The 19,129-nt window shown below is 39.6% G+C and overlaps 1 protein-coding gene across 1 annotated transcript; it reads right to left on the reverse strand.

Annotated features, from left to right (window-relative positions):
- Positions 1-2,372: 2,372 nt before the first annotated feature.
- Positions 2,373-17,455, reverse strand: si:ch211-282j22.3 (ER degradation-enhancing alpha-mannosidase-like protein 3). Its single transcript, XM_037753046.1, has 20 exons — positions 16,358-17,455; positions 14,941-14,986; positions 13,645-13,745; positions 12,595-12,634; positions 12,352-12,464; positions 12,068-12,221; positions 11,678-11,812; positions 11,349-11,454; positions 10,536-10,633; positions 10,256-10,381; positions 10,072-10,155; positions 9,240-9,323; positions 8,961-9,085; positions 8,416-8,581; positions 8,115-8,272; positions 7,908-8,025; positions 6,598-6,771; positions 5,060-5,225; positions 4,746-4,937; positions 2,373-4,599 (listed from the first exon to the last, which is right to left on the reverse strand). Exons 1-20 carry the CDS (start codon positions 16,513-16,515, stop codon positions 4,346-4,348), a joined length of 2,598 nt encoding a protein of 865 aa, XP_037608974.1. The 5' UTR covers positions 16,516-17,455; the 3' UTR covers positions 2,373-4,345.
- Positions 17,456-19,129: the final 1,674 nt, after the last annotated feature.

Here is a 19,129-nt window from a genome sequence, read left to right on the forward strand (position 1 = left end):
CGTTAGACGTGATGACGTGGTAAAACCGGTTTACATTAGATGCTTGGTTACATCTGATGGTTTACACACTGCTAGAGAGGTGCTGATAAAAAAAAAAAGAATAATCTTATTTTAATGCTGTTGAGTTTACTCTTTGTCAACCAATCATTCATTTTCTTTTATCAATTAATTAATCATTAAACAACACAGATTGGCAAATAATAGCCTGATGAAGATAGTGGTTGAGGGAGAAAGTTGATGAGCAAATAGTGTACGTTTGCCCATTTAACAGGATGTAGCAGGTGCAGTAAAATGATGGCACAAAACATGTTTTAAAATGTATGAATACACAAATAAACAAACATATCATGTATAATCTCTTTCTATTGTTGCCTATAAGTCTTTTCCAAATACAGACCAAATGATGAATGGCAGCTGGTGACAGTTTGTTTGCTTAGGGCTGAAAGACTAAACCAAACAAAAGACAAAATTCAGTGACCAGGGCAGAAATAAAAACCTTTAGGTAGCCACCATCACTTGACAATAGCTGTTTCTGTCAGTTATCAAAATGGACTACCGCCAGTGGAATATATATATGTATTAACACTGAAAACTAATAGTATAAATGTTTGTAAAAATAACATGGCTTATTTATCATGTGGGAATCATTGAATTTGAGGGCACCTGAATATTATCAGCTACATGACCACCAGGAACATCATACACTCAGAACTGTTTGAATCACCATATAAAATGTGCGAATCATTGTCTTTTGTCATCTTACCACTGTCATTTTATCAATGACGTCATCTCGAACGTCATCATTTCTCGTGATTGTGCTATTCTGAGGTAGCTGTTCCCATCTGGCACAAAAGGTCTCGAGGTCTGTCTCATCTTCTCCTGACAAAGGAAAAACAAAAGAGAGATTCAGACAGATACACATCCAGTGCATTTATTAATACACAAAACAAAATGTTGTTTTCTGCTTTTTGGACACGATTAAACCTCATGTTTCTCTCTCTGAATACTTCACAGTGTTGCTAAATTAGCTTCATGTAATGTGTGTAGAAGAAATATGTAAAGAAGTACATTGTTGTGGCTCCATTCTTCCTTACTGAAGTATCTGTGAAATAGTAGAACATTTTACAGTCTAATTCCACTCAAACACAACTTGACTGCTTTGGTGGATTATTTCTCTGTTGTTACAATGCTAAATGGCATTGTGTTTTACATCGTTGGAAAGCCTGTTTACCTTCACAATGATGTCCAACTTGTAAGGATCATGCATTTGTGGGATGAGCAGCACAGCTGATTATGTGGGTAACGCCCAAAAACAATTTGCTAAAATGCTCTGCCAATGGTAAACAGTGTATTCTCCTGTTGGTATTGACTCTTGTTTTGAGTTGTTTGGTGGGTTGGATGATTGAACTCTCAATCTCAGGAGCCTCAGTAGCAGTGGCAGATCCATACGCAGCCACAACAGCCTGGCACCTCCTCCTCATGCTGGTCACACGTTGCTGTGGGATGGCGTTCCATTCCTCAACCAGGATTCGTTGCAGGTCAGCCAGCGTAGTTGTGTTGGTCACTCTAACACGTACAGCACGCCCAAGCTGATACCACATGTTGAATTGGGTTGAGGTGTGGACTCTTGGCAGGCCGTTCCATTCTCTCTACTCCCACATTGTGGAGGTAGTCTGTGATAACCCTGGCTCTGTGGGGGGCGAGCGTTGTCATCTTGGAGGATGAAGTTAGGTCCCAGATTGTGGAGATATGGGATCGCCGCTGGCTGCAGAATCTCATCCTGATATCTCACTGCGTTGAGATAGCCTTCAATGATGACAAGCCTTGTTTTGCCAGGGACATCATTGAGGGAACACACAACCACGCTGGTTGACCTGCAATGAATCATGGTTGACGAATGGAACACCATCCCACAGCAACGTGTGACCAGGTTGGTGACCAGCATGAGGAGGAGGTGCCAGGCTGTTGTGGCTGCGTATGGATCTTCCACCGCTACTGAGGCTCCTGACGGTGTATTAAATGAATAAAGTGTAAAATTGCCAATATGTCTTGTTTGTTCCTTGTTACTGATAGAGAGTTCAATCATCCAATCCACCAAACAACTCAAAACAAGAGTCAATACCAACAGGAGAATACATAATCAGCTGTGCTGCTCATCCCAGAGATGCATGATCCTTACAAGTTGGACATCATTGTGAAGGTAAATAAACAGGCGATGTAAAACACAATGCCAAGTAGCATTGTAACAACAGAGAATAATCGACCAAACAGAAATTTTCAAACTTTTTTTCCCGAGTTTATATTCCTGACCTGATATATTCCACAGCTTCTGAATCTATAATGCAGGGGGGAAAAAAAGGTAAAAGGTTGGATAATGTGATTTCAAATTTATTGATGAGACTGCCTCAGCTCACAGTCAGAAACTAAAAAGATGTGAAACAGAAACAGGAGCCATGTCATGCATCTCTTTTGGCACTTTTTTTTTTTTTTTTAAACTTTCAGCCACTGATCAACAGAAACCTTAGAGAGCAGTTGAAAATTAAATAGCATGAAAAATGATTAAAAAAATAAATAAAAATCCCCTACATCGTGTCCACTGTCCTTTTCTCTGCTTGAACTGTAACACACAGTCCTGAGGTATACGGGTTGGCAAAGCCTCAAACGGGCTAAACAAAATAAAAAGTCATGTTGGATTAAGACTTCAAATTAACTCGGCAGCATCAGGAACAGGTCCACCGTACAATCATAAAAGAAAACATACTTCAATGAAAAGTGGTTTCCCCACACAAACATGAGCTCACATTTAATGTACCACAAAAGAAAAGAATCATGCTAAAAATTATTAGTCAGAGTGACGTGAATATGACTGATTAAAGAGTTATGCATCTTTCTGAAAAGTGATTACACATAAGAATGCCCAGAATATGGTTTAGTTTGCGTAGAGACCAGACAACTGTATCTATCATACTTTGGAAACAATGTACAGGATTCAGTTGGCCTTTCCAGATTGACTGTTACCATTTTAGATGAGAAAAAAAAACCTTGCTTTTTTCTGTTTTAAACTAACCCTGTAGAGTTTTCCTTATATTTTAAGGTGGCTAAAAAACATTGCATTATTGCACAATGTAAATGGTACAATGAATTACTTATTGCAACACACACAGATGAATGAATCTGCCATAGACGATCATCATCATACCTGCGTTTCAAAGTGCATAGCAGTCTGGGACTGCAGACCAAATGTGATGCTGCACCTGGTTGAACTAAACCAGAGTTACATGTAGACTTCAGTTGCAAGTTGCGAGATTTGGTTAATTTTGCAAAGTTTTCAAGATGACATGATAAATTACAATTTAATAATGACCACAGAGTTATTTCTAGGTTGGAAAAATTAGCATATAGACTGAAAAATCCAAATCTATGGTGCTCGATCCGACAGATTATTCCTAATCCCTTGCCTGATGACTTTGTGAAGACAGGAGGGTTTCGTCTGATAGCAAAAAAATGTTTTAGCTGAGACGCTTTCTTGGGTGTTTGTAGTCATTACACACACACACACACACACACACGCACACACACATACACGTTATAGCAAAAAGGAAATGCAGAACACGCACACAAACATTTCATCAAATGGGTCAACCCTAGCAAACTGCATTCACTCTTGAAATTCCCTGAAGTTGCTTACTAGTACAGAATAAAATTAAAATTGGCCCCAGCTCATCTCCTTCATCTACCACCATTATATTACTGAGAAGCTGCGGTAGCTAACGCCACCTACTGGCCAGGTCATATTCCATTCACCATCACCGAATATTTAACAGTAGTTGTTGATTAAGTGAAAAGGTGCACTCTACATTGAAAAAAACTGCATTGCATAAAAAACCTAGCTGAGTACATTTTTGCCTTATCTATGTTTTCCTCTAAGGTGAGGTAATTTTAAATTCTAGTCAGTGATCTATGTCATTATCATCACGGACACCTTGTATGTGCCTAACAACACTACAGGCTAGGTGTGGGCAGCACCAGCCCAGCCCATATTAACCTACAGCTTTTGGCCTTGAACTACCCAGTTTAGTCTCACGACATCCCTCATTTCAGTAGTTTCAATAAAAGCCACCACTTTGACTCCCCGTCTAATAAATGAAGAACAATCTTTAGATTTCAAAGTCAAGACAGGATGTGGCTATCACGCTGTTTTACTCTCCTCCATCGGCTGTAAACATGCAGGCTGGGTCAGTTAAGGGCTCCATGTAGGGCAGTGAGGGGCTCTGAGGCACACGCCATTCAGACACTGATGAGAGATCAGCGTTTGGAAACTTGGCTACTTCGGGATCGGTCGTGGTCAAGGGTTTGCGTCTTGTCCACTGTTAGAGTTTGCGGTTTGTGATGAATCTGCTGAACACGGTTCAGTTCTGTCATCCTCTGCTGCTTGTGAGCAGAACTGCCTCTGCTCTTCTTCCTCCTCTTCCTTAAGAAGCACCTCCTGTTTCTCCAAAACAAACTCCAAGGTGGGCCCTCTTGCTACTCCGTCCTCCAGCTCCCCCTCCTCCGCCAGGCGGATTTTGATGTGCACGCCGACCGGTAGGTCTGTCTTAACTGGACGATGAGGAGGAAAGCCAAATGATATGCAAAAATTGGAACAAGAACAGAGAAAAGAATTAAGATTTGATCAGAGAGGCCTTTCACAATGAAAAAAATATAGAGTATCGCCAGCCTTTAACCCTCCTCCTCCTGCTCCTCACCATGTCCCAACTGCCTCTCCTTAGGCAGCATCAGCACATCCACATTGTGATGTTCCTTCAGAGCTGCTGTGAGCACGGCACCCTCCTGGCTGAACAGGAAGACCAAGGGTACGGTGATGTCTTCAGTGGAGTCGCCATCTCCAACCATCTGGAAGAGGGGAGTGTCCTCGCTATTGCTCCCCTCGCGGTGGTCTGAGAAAGAGAATAAGTGAGCAATTGGAATGATTTCATTTCTTTGAGGTCTTTGCGTATTGAGCTTTGAGGTGCACTTAAGAAAAAAATGTGGTTTCAGCTCCTCTGGTAATCATCCTCACCTATAAAGATGACTCCCACGGCTCCTGCCTCCTGCAGCCGACGAGCCTTCACAGCAAACATGCAGTCCCCACGCAGTGCCAGGGCGATATGCCCTTTAAGCGCCACTGCATTATCTATTGGCCCACATGCAGTGTAGGGAGAGGCTTTCGTTATGCTGCCCTTCACCTGCAGCACAAGAGTTTGAGCGTGTTATTGTGAGTTATTGTTTTGAGATGAAGAGAAGTCCAGGTAAAACAAAGAGTGAAGATTCTGGTATCATATGAAACTAGAAAAACCTAAGGAATCCATTGGTATGTCATGTTAGCTTGTCGGGAAGAACGCTAAATAACGCTCCAAAATGTTTGCAAAATTTTGGCGAGGAAAAACTAGCATGGACATTTTCAGAGGGGTCCCTTGACCTCTCATATCAAACTCTGAGATGAACTGAGTCAAAACTGTATCTTATTAGATAAAACGGATGTTGACAAACTGCAGAATTTGCAGTTGAAAAAAGTTAAGAAATCGCAATATATCTTATCGCAATACTCAGCATATCGCAAAATGTTTAAAATCGCAACAAGATCGTATCGTGACTTAAAGGGACTGTTTGTAACTTTGTAAGCGTATAAATGTAGCGGGTCGGCACACATGCGCACTCGCATATGCGCGTTCGCGTGTAGCCGCTCGCTGTACCCTCCTCCTCTGCCTGCTCGCCCTCACTCAGACAGCTCAACTCGCTCCACCTCTAGACGTGAACGCGCGCTCACTACACACTGCAGAAGAGTTAGTTTAGCTTTGAGAATATCTAGTGAATGCACAGTGGACCTTTGTGTAGAAATAACTGCTGCAGCTCCTCCAGACCAATAGAGGTTTTCCGTGTCTTGTGAAGTGACGGAGCTCTACAGAGATTTACGTTGTCTTCTCGTTACCGACCGGGTGCCGGTGTCTCCTCTGCTCTCTCCGGCTGCGGGCGGAGAGAGCAGGGAGACACGCTGCAGAGCTCCGCTGCCTCAGCCTGCACTTAGGCAGGAAAAGCCAACACTAGGATCAGATCTAAATCATATTCATGGAGAGACCTTCGTCTCGTCAGCTAACATTACTGCCAAGCAGCTGAAATATAGAGTGTTATTGTGGTTTTAGCTGACGTGTGTCGCCTCACTGTTTTGAGCGATGCTCGTTCAGGTATATTTAGAGCGAGCAAGTGCGAGCCCGACGCTGACTTTCGTTGATTTCACGGCCACAGGTGTCGCTGTTAAGAAGTATTTCTGAAAGTTACAAATAGTCCCTTTAAGTATCGTGACTTAAGTATCGTGATAATATCGTATTGTGGGGTGATTCCCACCCCTAGTAATTGTAAGAGAAAATGTTTTTTCCTTGGTTTGTTAAGGTCCATTTTTTTTATCACTTAATAAACATCATTAAAAAGTTAGTGATTTCATAACTTTTAAAATGTTTGGTCATGTTATGATCATTAAACACCTGTTCCTTATAAAAGCTACACCACTTGCTGGGAGCTTTGATGCCGATACCGTATTATTATGTCACTTTGGCAGCTCACCCCGTGCTCCTGCTTGGTGAGGTCCATCCCAAACTTGGCAGGTCCCGCTGTGAGGACCGTCCTACCCAGATACGGGGGGGATATGAGCTGAACGACATGGGGCACCACCTCCTCCTCCTCCGGTGTGTGGCTCAACTCTGCCACCAGTTTGACACGGTACACCCCTTTATGCTCCTAAAGGGATTCATATTTAGAAAAACTCTTGTCATTGTTTTCATATAATGTCAAGTGTCATGTTTAAGTTAAGAAAGGGAAGTTCTGTGACAACTTTATGGTATAACCAGTTCAAATTGTATCATGGTTTATCAGGGAATATGTGGACATTGTGATACTGTATATTATAGTAACCTATATTCCAGGCATTTCTTAAATGTAAAGCCCCAATTTTTCACTCCATTAACACTGCTCCTAACCAACCATTTAAAAAAGCAAAATGAAATTGGTAATCCATTTACTGAGATTTGAATGATTTCATTTCCCCCCTCACTGTTGGAAACCTCATGATACCAGAGGGGGCATATTTACTGCTCAAGTAAACACAGGACTGAGCGTAGCATAGCTGATAAGATGATGAAGAAATCTGTTTTTTAAAAAAGCGCTGTCATTTGATTAAAGCAGCTTATAATTTTTCTAAATCCATGCGGCTCAAGGCCGTGTTATATATTCACACTTTGAAAGATAGAATTGGTTCAACAGCAGGTTATATAATTAACCTGTTTTGACAGCTCCGTTGAAGCATGTTTTGCTCACAGCATAATAATGTTTGGTTCAACAGGTCGTTTGAGTGCACCATGGGAGCCAAATGGGCAAAATCAGGATTTGCATGCTCAAAGAAAGCTGAATATTGTGACATTAAAACCTGCTGAAGAACACCCTGGTGATCCCCTTGTTCTACCTGCTGGGATTCCACTGCTGGTAACTTTGGAAAGCTCATTAGCGTATTGACATGACTGCTAAGCACAGAGGAAATCACAACAATGTCTAAAAAATGTTGGTGATATTTTTGACCCATTTTGCTCACCCCTGTAAGGCAGAAAGGAATTTCTCAAACAAGTACACATAGTAGATACAGTATATCTGGGTACAATACTGTTTCTGATTTATTTTGCCATCTGCCTGCAACCTCATGACTTAAAGCCTCATTGATCTTCTTAAATATCTGCAACTAGTGCTGAAATGAGAATGAATAACTTAGCTCCTTTAGCTGTAAAAAATGCTGTTTTAAAAGGATGTCATTGGGACAATGTTGTGCCTGAAGTTTTGGAGGTCTAGACAGGCTAAACAGGTGAGTATGAAGTAACTAAAAATACCTTCCGATTTCCGGCCTCTCCTACCAGGACCTCGTTCAGTGGTGTGAGAGAAATGCCCATGCTTTTCAAGAACTCTACCGGCTCCATCCCATTATCATGGAGCGGTAACTCAATTTCCCTGTAAGGTACAAAACACACCCAAGTTAAAACTCAAAGTAAATGTGGCAAATAGGTTTCAATGATGATTCCCCTCCAAAATCAACACACCTGACAGGTAAGGGGTGGAAGGCTCGCCCCACCCCGGTGAGGTACTTGTAGCTGTCCCGGATGGTTTTGGCAAACGAGGGGTTGTTGGGGAACAACGTCTCCATGCTGGGGCAGGAGTGTGTGAACAGATCTTCTTCTTGAGGAACAGGAACGGACTCCTGAAGCACAGGACCAACAGCTGAAGTAATTTAACTACACTGTCTAGTAATAATTTTACACACATATTGAAATATCAGCTTCTATCAATCAGAGAATGAAAAATGAAAAATGAGATATTTGTGATAAAAGCAAGAGCTCTCACCGTGTTGTTGCCTTGACAGGGCGGCTGGGTGATGGAGAGAGATACAGGGAGAAGGTGAGCCTCTGTGGTGAAGATGTAGTCGTCGATATCGATGGGCAGCTGGCTCTTCTCCGAAAACAGCAGGTACAGGTATTTAAACATCTCCGCCAGAAAGAACGAGTCCATCCTGCACATGATTAAACATTAAAACACATTCAAAAGAGATATTTTGAGGTTCCATTACAACAGTTATTTCATCAACAGAAAGGTTTTACCAGACCACACCTTCTAAGGTTACTCTTAAATATGAAACATGACAGTGTAAACTAGGGCTGACCCGAATGCTTCAAAGCTTCGACCAAATGCCATGGGAATTGACCTCCAAATCAGTATTCGAGTGCTTCAAGTTTGTTTTTTTTATATACACAAGTATGTAATAATTAAGTATAAATCCCCAAATAAGGAATAATCCCTCAACCGTATTCATATTCAACATGAATTATTATTAGATATTCTCAGACACATATCACTGTTTGTTGTGTGTAGAGGTAGGTGCATTTGTATACCTGTCTTCATGCGTCCCAGTGCGAACATCTTGCACAGCGGCAAACCCGCAAGGCACCCTGGCGTAGGCATTGAGCTTTTCCACGATGGACTGTCCCACTCTGAGGTAGTAGGGGTCGCCAGTGGCCTGCAGAGATATCGAAATATAATCTCGACCACACGTCGAATAAAAATGATTTGTGTACATATTTGTGCAAGAGTGGTTTCATTAACCAGCCTAATTATAACAAACGTTAAGTTTCCACTTTTTTGTATGTCTGTCTATGGTACTGTCCTGTCACCTTATAGAGGTAGTAGGTGCTTTCTGCAAACTCTGGTCTCAGTAGGTGTTGGCCCCAATGAACTCTGAACTCTGTGGTGAAAGCCTGCAGGCAGATTAAGCAAAGAAAGCAAAAGACGTTAGTGACACTAGCTTCTTCTAAGAATACTCTATTTACATTAATACACATATTTCATTGACAATAGGACAAAGAAGATTAGCCACAAGAAATTCCCATTCATTATTTCTTGACTTGGTATATTATTATAATAACTTATAATATATTTCATTGCATCATATATCTCAAACCGTGATGATTCGCTACAGCTGCTGCACACCTACTTGTTGATACATTACCCATCATCTTTAGTATGAATATGTCAAACTGTAACTTGCAGTGAGCTGAGTATTAGGCTTGGGCGATATGATGGTAGTAGAGATTTTGTTATATAATATTTATACTGAGGTAGTTATCCCTTCAATACTGGTCTTTCTATTGGGTTATTGCAGGCAGTGTTGTAATGAGAAGGACTGCTTAATGGAAATATTTTAATATTATATTATATTAATATTTAATTTGTTATGATTTTTTCATCATCATGATGAAGTACCTTTATTTGTCATATATTTAATTCAATGGATTTAATGGATTAGGCAATAGCTGACATTCCCATCTAATTATTGTTTTGAGTTTTCATTTGAATTTCCAGAAAGTTCACTACATTACAATATGGAATCTTATCTTGACATACAAGTATATACACTGTGATATACAATTTTATTCATATAACCCACCCCTATTGAGTGTTATAAATACTGTCATTAAATAAACAAAAAGAGCAAAGATTCTTTACCTCTGGAAGAAACTTGTGCTGTTTGGTGACTTGGTAAAGCATTTCATGAGTCTCAATAGCTGGCTTCAGATCTCCTCTCAAAACCTGTGTGAAAGAATAAATGTCACTCTAGAGACGACAATTTCTACACCTTCTACTGTGTTTTAATGGTAGTAAATGTGATCGATTAAAAAGGATCCCAGACCTGTAAGCCGGGGAAGAAAGCCAGAAGAGAGTCCATCCAGCTGCGCACGCTCACAGTGGGGTTGTGCATGTGTACGTTGAGCAGCAGGGGAGGCTGACTGATGTATTTCATAATGGCACTATAGTGCTGTTGCAGACAAACATGAGACGTAATATTAGAAAAAATGTCTTCAACCCACAATCACAATAGGAACAAAATGGCAATTATGTTTGAACAGGGAGTACAATACAGCAGTTTGGATATAGATTTCTATGTGGGCGTACAGTGATGGGTGACTTACAATGTTGAACCTCTCCAGAAACACATTGTCTCCTAGAAGAATGTAGGCCTTCATCAAATATTCATAATACGAGTCGATACCAGCACCGACACCACTCTCTGCAAACACAAAAGTGAAACGATTACTAAAATATGGTTCATGTAAAGAGCTGTGGAATATGTACTGTATGTAGTGTCTGTGTATTTCTTAATTATCAAATGTTCAGTGTGTGGCATGGTTATAATAGTTTTTAATTTTTAATTTGTTTTTATTGTATTTTTGACTTTTTGATTTAATTTTAGTTTTCTTTTTAGGTAGTTTTTCAGAGTGCGTTTGCTAGTTTTAGTTTAGTTTCAGTTTTTCAGAAAGGTTTAGTTTCAGATTTTATATATTTAGTTTCTGTTTGTTTTTTGTTAGTGCCAAGTATAATGTCTTAAAAGTATGTAGCTACATACATACATGGTTGGAGAACTGTGTAGGAATAGAGTGCTGCAGGGATGACGTATTTTTATAGGCCAACCTGGAAGTTAGCATCGCCCTGGTTCCCTCGACAATGTCACGAGAGTTGATGGAAATTCACGCTGTCTCCTTTTTTCCATAGTGATAAATTATAGCTAAAAAATAAAACTGAAATGTATTTACATTTATTTGCTTTTCATCCAGGCAATATCTTTTCAGTATGGAGTAAGGATATAATTTTTTTTGTTTCTAAAAATATTTTTCATTGCTTATTTTCATTTTAGTTTCAGTTTTAGTTTACTTTAATAACCCTAGTGTGTGGCTCCAGTTTTCATCTCTTGTCTATACCAAAGTAGTACCAAAGGTTTGCCTCACCTCTCCGTACCCATTCTTCATTATGGATATTGATGACAGTCCCCACCAAGTCACTTCCCCTCTGTCTCCTCTGCCAGAGGACATCCAGAGCCTTCCTTGCATGTTCCTGTAAAACAATATAAGGAAATTATATCCTTAAAATGTCTCTGGTATAAACAGCTACATCATTTATATATAATTTCATCTTTCAACAGCTGGCATCAGTTTATATAGCCAGCTATAATTTCTAAGAAAACAGCTCTACTCTCTTATATCTCAGTCATTTTACAATAATGTGGGATATTACAAAACAAAATCCTAAACTCTAGAGAGGCAGAGGGAGGTAGTACCTCAAACACAGACTCTCCTGACAGTCTGCTGAGGGCAGCAAACTCCAGGATCATTGTTCCAGCACATGCTGTGCAGGTGTCCGACTCAGTGCCTGTGCGTGAAAGTGGGTTTAGGACTCCATACCGAAGATTCACCTGGAAAAAGGGAACATTAATATTATCACTTATCAACTCAGCTCAAATTATTTCTAGTTACTTATTAAATCAAGTAATATGTTGTTCATTAGTTCCTCTGTGGTGCACTGACTGCGAGGAACCATTCTCTATCAATGCAGTGAGTCAGGTTTCAGGGCAATCCATGATAAGATTTGACTGTAGGCTGTCTGCTCCATCTGCATATTATACATCTAAAACAAGACCTATGATATTTAACAATAAACTATGGAATACCTTAGGGTAGGGAAGGCCACTTGTGGTGTTAAAGGCAGGCAGTAATCGATGGCCCAGCTCTTTGGCCATGTGTAGGAGCTCATCACGATACCACTGCATCCTCTCCCCGCGCTGCCGTAGCAGGTCGGCCATCACGTGGGCTCCCAAAAGCCCTCTGGGGAGAATTAAATGAAGGAAGACAAGAAAGATTTTCTTTTAAAAAATACAAAATTAAACAGAAAGTTTGGGGTACTTAGTACTAATACACAGTACAAAAGTAAATAAATCACAGATATGTTTCATACCCTAAAACTCTGATGTTGGTCTCAAACACAGACACCACAACATCGTTGTCCAGGCGTACTTCTGTCACGGCCTTCCTCACTGCGTCCTCAAACTCATCAAGCTTGTTCAACACCTGCTCAATACACAGGAACAAATACATCTACTGTCAAAAAAAGGGGAAAAAGCCTGAAAACAAAAGCATGGAGAGGAAAAGAAACAGAAGCTGATCAAACTACTTTTATGCTTGTAATCAGAGAACTCACCACCAGGGTATCTAGGGTGTCAATCAGTGTGAGAGAAAACCTAGAGAAAAGGTGGAAAGACATGTTATGATGATGAGAGCTTCTGGCACAGCACAGTGGAGCTGGTGACCCACTTTGCCACTGATCCAGTTTCATATTAATGACCACAATCGGTTACATGTCAAATCTGTTGAATTTGCAGTGGAATTACATTATGCAACATGCATGGTGCATTAATGGATGTATTGTACCACAAGTCCATGACTTATTGCCTTCTTGTCAATTTGTTTGACTTAAATTTGCATCTAATTCATGCGTTCCTGAAAAACTGGGGCATCTACTCCGTGTCAAATTAAATCGGTTTGGAACAGCATAGTATTATAAAAAGATATGAGTCCTTGTCTTCTTTGAAGCTGCAAAATACTTTAAAAAAAAAAAGACATTACATAAATATTACATTTTGTGTTACATATTTGCTCCTATGCAAATGTATTCTGGACATAGGATTTAGTTATTTATCACAGAATAGAAAACCTGCATCGATGTTTTTACATTATGAAATATAATTACCTTTGCACCAGATCAAGTTGAAAGTATTTTTTGCTCAATTTAATGCTCCATTTTATTATATAAAACAGGTGACACAAAGAATCTCCACATAACTAGATGATACATTTAGATCAGGATGTTCACAATTAAAATAGGAAGGTGGATACAAAATTGGCAAAAATGTACGGGCGTTTCTATTTTTCTCCTTTGACGCTATCGATATCTTTAACATTCTCAGTAAAGAGTCAATCTTGAAAGCCGGCAAAGGTTAGTGTGGGAACAGATATAATAAACTGGACGGAATCAAGCAAATGTATGGCGATAACGTGTAGTTACATTTTCACAATCAGCACTCAGAACCAGTTACTGTACATATTAGACTCTTAAAAGTGTGCATGTTGCTTTGGTCTAAACTGGTGGATTAAAACTACACGGCTTGTTTGTTTAACTGCAAATTTAACTTGCAAATAAAGGAATATCTTATCTTATATCTTATCTTTAAGGAAATTTAACTGAACTTACTTCCCCAAGGAGTCATCTATGTCCCCTCTATTGGGCTCCTGGCCACGGACTCTCCCCCTGCAGCTGAGAGGCATCAGCTCATCTGCTGGATAGGCATATTTCTGCAACACAAACAACAGTCTTCAAGTCTTCAAGCAACATTTAGCAGCCCACAGAAAAGGTGTCATTAAGGAAGGATGGCTGGAGGGTTGAACATTCTCTCGGAGGGAAAAAAAACAAACTAGCAGCCTAAAGCTAAATACTATACACAACTATTGGACCACTTGTGGAACTGTTTTTTTTCCCACTCAACATTTTCTCAAGATTTTACTTGCTACCTATTTCAGCTATATATAAACATTGAGATTGAGGGTCGGTTTAAATTTGGTGTCCGAGACTTAAATCAGTTTCCAATTAGATGGCTTCAATTAATTATCGCTGAGGTCTGAGAACAAGAGCCAAACCAAGAAATCAGCCAGTCAAATATAAGTAACAAAAAAATGTAAGTAAAGAAATGCAAAAGACTTGTTTGAGATAGTTTATAAACAGTGGTATCTATAACACTGAGCAGTTCATTTTTCAACTGCAAATACTCAGTTCATATCTCTGTCTAAATCATTTTAAAAATAAATTTAAAAGATCTTTATCAAAAACGTTTGTTTGTGTTATGTGATTATGTAAAAAAGAAAAATGAATATTAGGATAATAGGAATTAATATTAAGGGTTTCTTCCAATGCCAACGACAGTGCTTCACTCATAAATGGGAGAATCTCTTCTCTGTGTGTATCCTGTTCTTCCAACACTTATTAACGCCACTCTCCTCAACTAAAACAACTTATTGTTGTCACCAGTTTTCTCTCTGCCCCGTCCCTTCTACCTAACATCTCCACAGCTGCTGCTCCTTTCTCCATATCTCACTCTGTCAGGTCCAGTTTCAGTCTCAGTCTCATCTCTGAACTTCCGGCAGAGTCAAGCCACCCATGACCTGATCATCTCTGTACACTCTCATTGCTTGCTTCTCTTGAGAAAAATCCTGACTTGAATCCATCTCTGTCATCAATGTCATGCAACAAAATCCTGCATGTTAGCCTTCTACATAACCCCACTAAATCAAACCCAACTGCACTCTGTCCAACCACTGATTCAAGCTTTTCTTAACTGGATGACCCTGATGAAGGCCAAATGACAAAACGTGTTAGTCTCACAATAAAGTAGTTCTTTATACCACAAGTGTTGCTGGGGTTTTGACCTTTTCAGCTTTTCATAACTTCCCACTTAAAATTATTAAAATGATTATATCAAAGTGAACACCTTACCATGTAACTGCCGTAAGCATGATCAAACATTTCAATGATCTGGTCCCTGCAAAAAAAAAGGAAAATATAAATGAATCAAATGGCAAAAACACAAATAGTTTTACAAAATTGCAAATAACTTCAATAGCCACTCATTCGCTAACACATAAAACAGCGTTATAAACTGGGGAAAAAAAGTTCGGAAACTTGTGTTTGGTGGATTATTTCTCTGTTGTTACAATGCTAATTGGCATTGTGTTTTACATCGTTTGAAAGCCTGTTTATTTACCTTCACAATGATGTCCAACTTGTAAGGATCATGCATTTGTGGGATGAGCAGCACAGCTGATTATGTGGGTAGCGCCCAAGACAAAATCTGCCAAAATGCTCTACCAATGGTAAACAGTGTATTCTCCTGTTGGAATTGGCTCTTGTTTTGAGTTATTAGGTGGATTGGATGATTGAACTCTATCAGTAACAAGGAACAAACAAGTCCTTTCATCATGTTAAGGCAGGAAGACTCATTGAACTTAAAGGAGAAATACCCTCTCAAATTGCCTCTGTGCCCCTCTCCATTTCATTGTATATAAAGATGTAATATATATTTATTGTCCATGTCCACCTGCACAACCCCTCCACCCTTATGTGGCCATGCTAGAATGAGATTAAATGGACACATTTTTAGCGTGACATTAACACACGTGACTTAAGAAGACCATTGGCAGAGCATTTTGGCAAATTTTTTCTTGGGCGCTACCCACATAATCAGCTGTGCTGCTCATCCCACAAATGCATGATCCTTACAAGTTGGACATCACTGTGAAGGTAAATAAACAGGCTTTCCATAGATGTAAAATACAATGGCAATTAGCATTGTAACAACAGAGAAATAATCGACCAAACACAAGTTTCCGAACTTTTTTTCCCCAGTTTATTTTGTCCAGTACGGCTCACACAATGACAAAACAACTTTTCATTTTGGTGGCATTGACCAGTTTACTGACACAATAACTAGGTTTTGAAGCATGAATGAAGTGTTTTGGGTGAGTTTCTACCTTTTGCAGACATGCAATAGAGTTGTGATGAACTGTCAAACAGTTGTGATAATTGCACTTACAGTTAAGACAATGATAAGACTGTTTCAAAAACTGTAATGAATATAACTTGTCAGTGTGTCTCCATTTGTGTGCAGCAAGTGGGAGAGCAAACAGTTTTTTGACCACATTGAAAATGTTTTTTAAAAGGCTAAACACCAACAAATATGGATTAAAGCAGAATATTTCGTTAGACAAAAACATGTGAATTTTGGAAGTGATTACATCTCTCTCTTTTTTCAATTGAATTTTGACTTTACTGGGTTTAAACAGAATTTTTTGAATTGTTTTTTATGCAGACTTTTTTCCCCAGTTTATATGTCAGTCTACATATCATTCTTCACCTGATAACGGTCTTCTCCTCTGGTGTCATCGTGCTCTGGCTCTCTTGACATCTCGCCCAGCCAAGGAGACTGGTGACCAGCAGGGTCTTCAGCAACATCCCAGTGCCACCAGATGTGTGGACCACTCCCCAGTGCAGTCTATTTCCTATTCTCTTCATTTTGTCTCTTCTCAGATTAATCCTAAATATTGACAAACAAACAAACTCCTGTCCTTTTGTCCAACCTCCCACACAAAGTCAAACAGTCCAGCAGGCACAGCTGTCCTCCTTCATCATCATCCTCATTCAGGTAGAGAGTCTGAGGCTGTAGAGTTTCTACCTCCCAGCCCCATGTCCATAATAAGTCCACTGTGCTTGTTGTTGTTGTTCTGTAGATGATCCAGTATTGTTTACGACCACCACATGTGCCCACTGTGCACTTCAGCTGATCGTATCCATGTAAACAATAGAGGCAGCTATAGCTACAGCTGAGCCTCCATACACACAATGACTGGTATCCTGTAAAGACCTGACCACGAAACACTGGCTGATTAGAGAAAGCCCAACTAAAGCTAACAGCACACTTAAGAAAATATGTAGGTAGTTACCAGATTAAGACAGTGTTGCTAGGCAGCTAGCCATGTTGCTAGGCAGCCAGCTAACGTTAACAAGTTGCTAGTTAGCCGTCAGTAATGCTAGTTAGTTAGCTTACTAGCTAAAGAAAGAAAGAAAGCTGAACCAGCATTTTAGTCTTAAAGAAATGGTTCCCTCGCATATTAAACTGACATGTCATACAGTTAAATGGTCGCTGACACGTCCACAGATATCACTACGGACGTAGACAGTACCCGGACGTCGAGTAACCGAGTGAGCTGTCAAAGAACCAGCAGGCTGTTATGCTAACCGGCTAGAGGGGGCTGTGGCTGCTGTGTGTTATATTCTGCCCTGAGTTTAACCTGTCAGGTAAACTTTAAACCCCACGTAGGCTAACGTGAAGTCTCCCCCTTCAAGCAAGTGACACTCTTCAAGTAGTTAAGATATATAAGATTCAGATGTGTGTGCTTGTGATCGCAGTCTGACAATGTAACAGACGTTGGGTTGTTGTCCAAGTTGGGAAGGAAGATCCCCTGGCAGTCTGTACTTAGGGCACGGAACTCTATAATTCCACGCGTCACATGCGTCATAAGGTGGGCGGAGTCAAGGAGGATGTGTGTCAATCATACAGTAATTTATCAGTAGGTTATTTTTAGAGATGTTCCTGGAAGGAATAACTTAACCCAAACCCTTTATGTATTTTATCTTATATAATACACCCATGTAGATGTTAACTAAATTTTTACATTCATGAATGTTATTTAGTATTTTAAACATGAACTCAATGAACTTTGTTTTGTTACCACTCTTATATAGTCATATTATTTCTTTATATTAATCTTGTGTCTAGGTGGAGGCTTCAGATAAGCCCAGTGGGCTTTTTGCCTCTTCCTGCACTGTATATTATTCATTTATTTTTTTTATTATGTTGTATGGTCTTAAATAGTGCAAAACAAATAAACCCATAAACATCATTGGTTGAAAAGTATCTGTAGGCAGTATCATCCACAAATCCTTATATCTTATCTCACAACTTTTTCATATCTTATCCCCCCCACACACACACATCTGTAGTGTCTACAATTAGCCACAAGATGTCGCCCTTCTCCTCTCAGTACATCACTTCCATACCTTACTGTGCATTTTATGCATTTATTTGTTTACACACTTGACCAGTGAGGATATTTTAGGCTAAACTTCTAATTTTGCCTCAGGGTGTTAAGTAAGGCTACCTAGGATTTTTTTTTGGACTAAACAAGCCCTTAATTTTGTTAATTGTGCATAATTACAAAATAGTCTATAATTTGCTATTATTTACATCTAAATTATCTACATTTAGTATTTAAACCTGCAGTAGGCAGAATGTTTTGGGCATTATTGTGCAAAATATCCTTAATAACCTTTCAGCATATTGTAATTCAAGTGTTCTGAGAGATAAACTTCTGCACCTCCTCACGGCTCTGTTTTCAAGCTTTAAAAAATCTAGCCTGTGATTGGAGACTTTGGCCAATCACTGGTCATTTCAGAGAGAGAGCGTTCCTATTGAAAAAACTAGGGAGTGCTGATCTAATATGAATCAATATTCTGTTACTGTAATGTATTGTAGTGTAATTTTTAAATGAATCAATTAAAATATGAATGAATCATTCATATTAGCAAGTAATTACTAATTAATATAATCCAACAATGTAACAGTCTATAATTCTGCTGGCATATCCAATGTTCCATTAGTTTAGGTTCAGGAATTGAGTCCCATCCATCCAAGAGGTGATTCAGTATGATCATGGACCTTAACCACAGCGTCACACCATCTAGCCAAGCCCACAAAAACTAACGGTTACTAGGCAACGGGACAGCGAGCAAGCAGCAGCAGCCTGCTTCTACTGGTGAGTTTATCTGCCAATATGATTAACTAGATAATAGAAAATAGATAATATAACTTCACGTACCGTCCTACGTATAACTTTATACTATCGAAGTATTGTTTCATGTACGTTAGCTAACTGGTGTTCTGGTGGTTTGACCATTTGATGGAGTTTGCGATTGATTGACAGCTGCTCGGAGAAGGCAAGGCTCCAGCTTGGCTCTGATTGGTTGTTTTCCTCCAGTCTGTGTCATGCACTACTGTCAGGATATAGTGATCGATTATAAAAAATACCTTTTTTAAAATCATATTTGCTCTAGTCGTACCCACTGCAGC

The sequence above is a fragment of the Sebastes umbrosus genome, chromosome 19, assembly GCF_015220745.1.
Source record: "Sebastes umbrosus isolate fSebUmb1 chromosome 19, fSebUmb1.pri, whole genome shotgun sequence".
In the NCBI taxonomy this organism is placed as follows: domain Eukaryota; kingdom Metazoa; phylum Chordata; class Actinopteri; order Perciformes; family Sebastidae; genus Sebastes; species Sebastes umbrosus.

Bases quoted from the DNA above. Each gene is read 5' to 3' on its own strand.
- si:ch211-282j22.3 (XM_037753046.1), bottom strand. From the start codon at position 16,515: ATGAAGAGAATAGGAAATAGACTGCACTGGGGAGTGGTCCACACATCT. The intron at 13,746-14,940 runs GTAAGGTGTTCA...TTTGTGTTGCAG, and splicing joins ATGCTTACGGCAGTTACATG to AAATATGCCTATCCAGCAGA. The intron at 10,634-11,348 runs GTGAGGCAAACC...TTGTGTTTGCAG, and splicing joins TGAAGAATGGGTACGGAGAG to AGAGTGGTGTCGGTGCTGGT.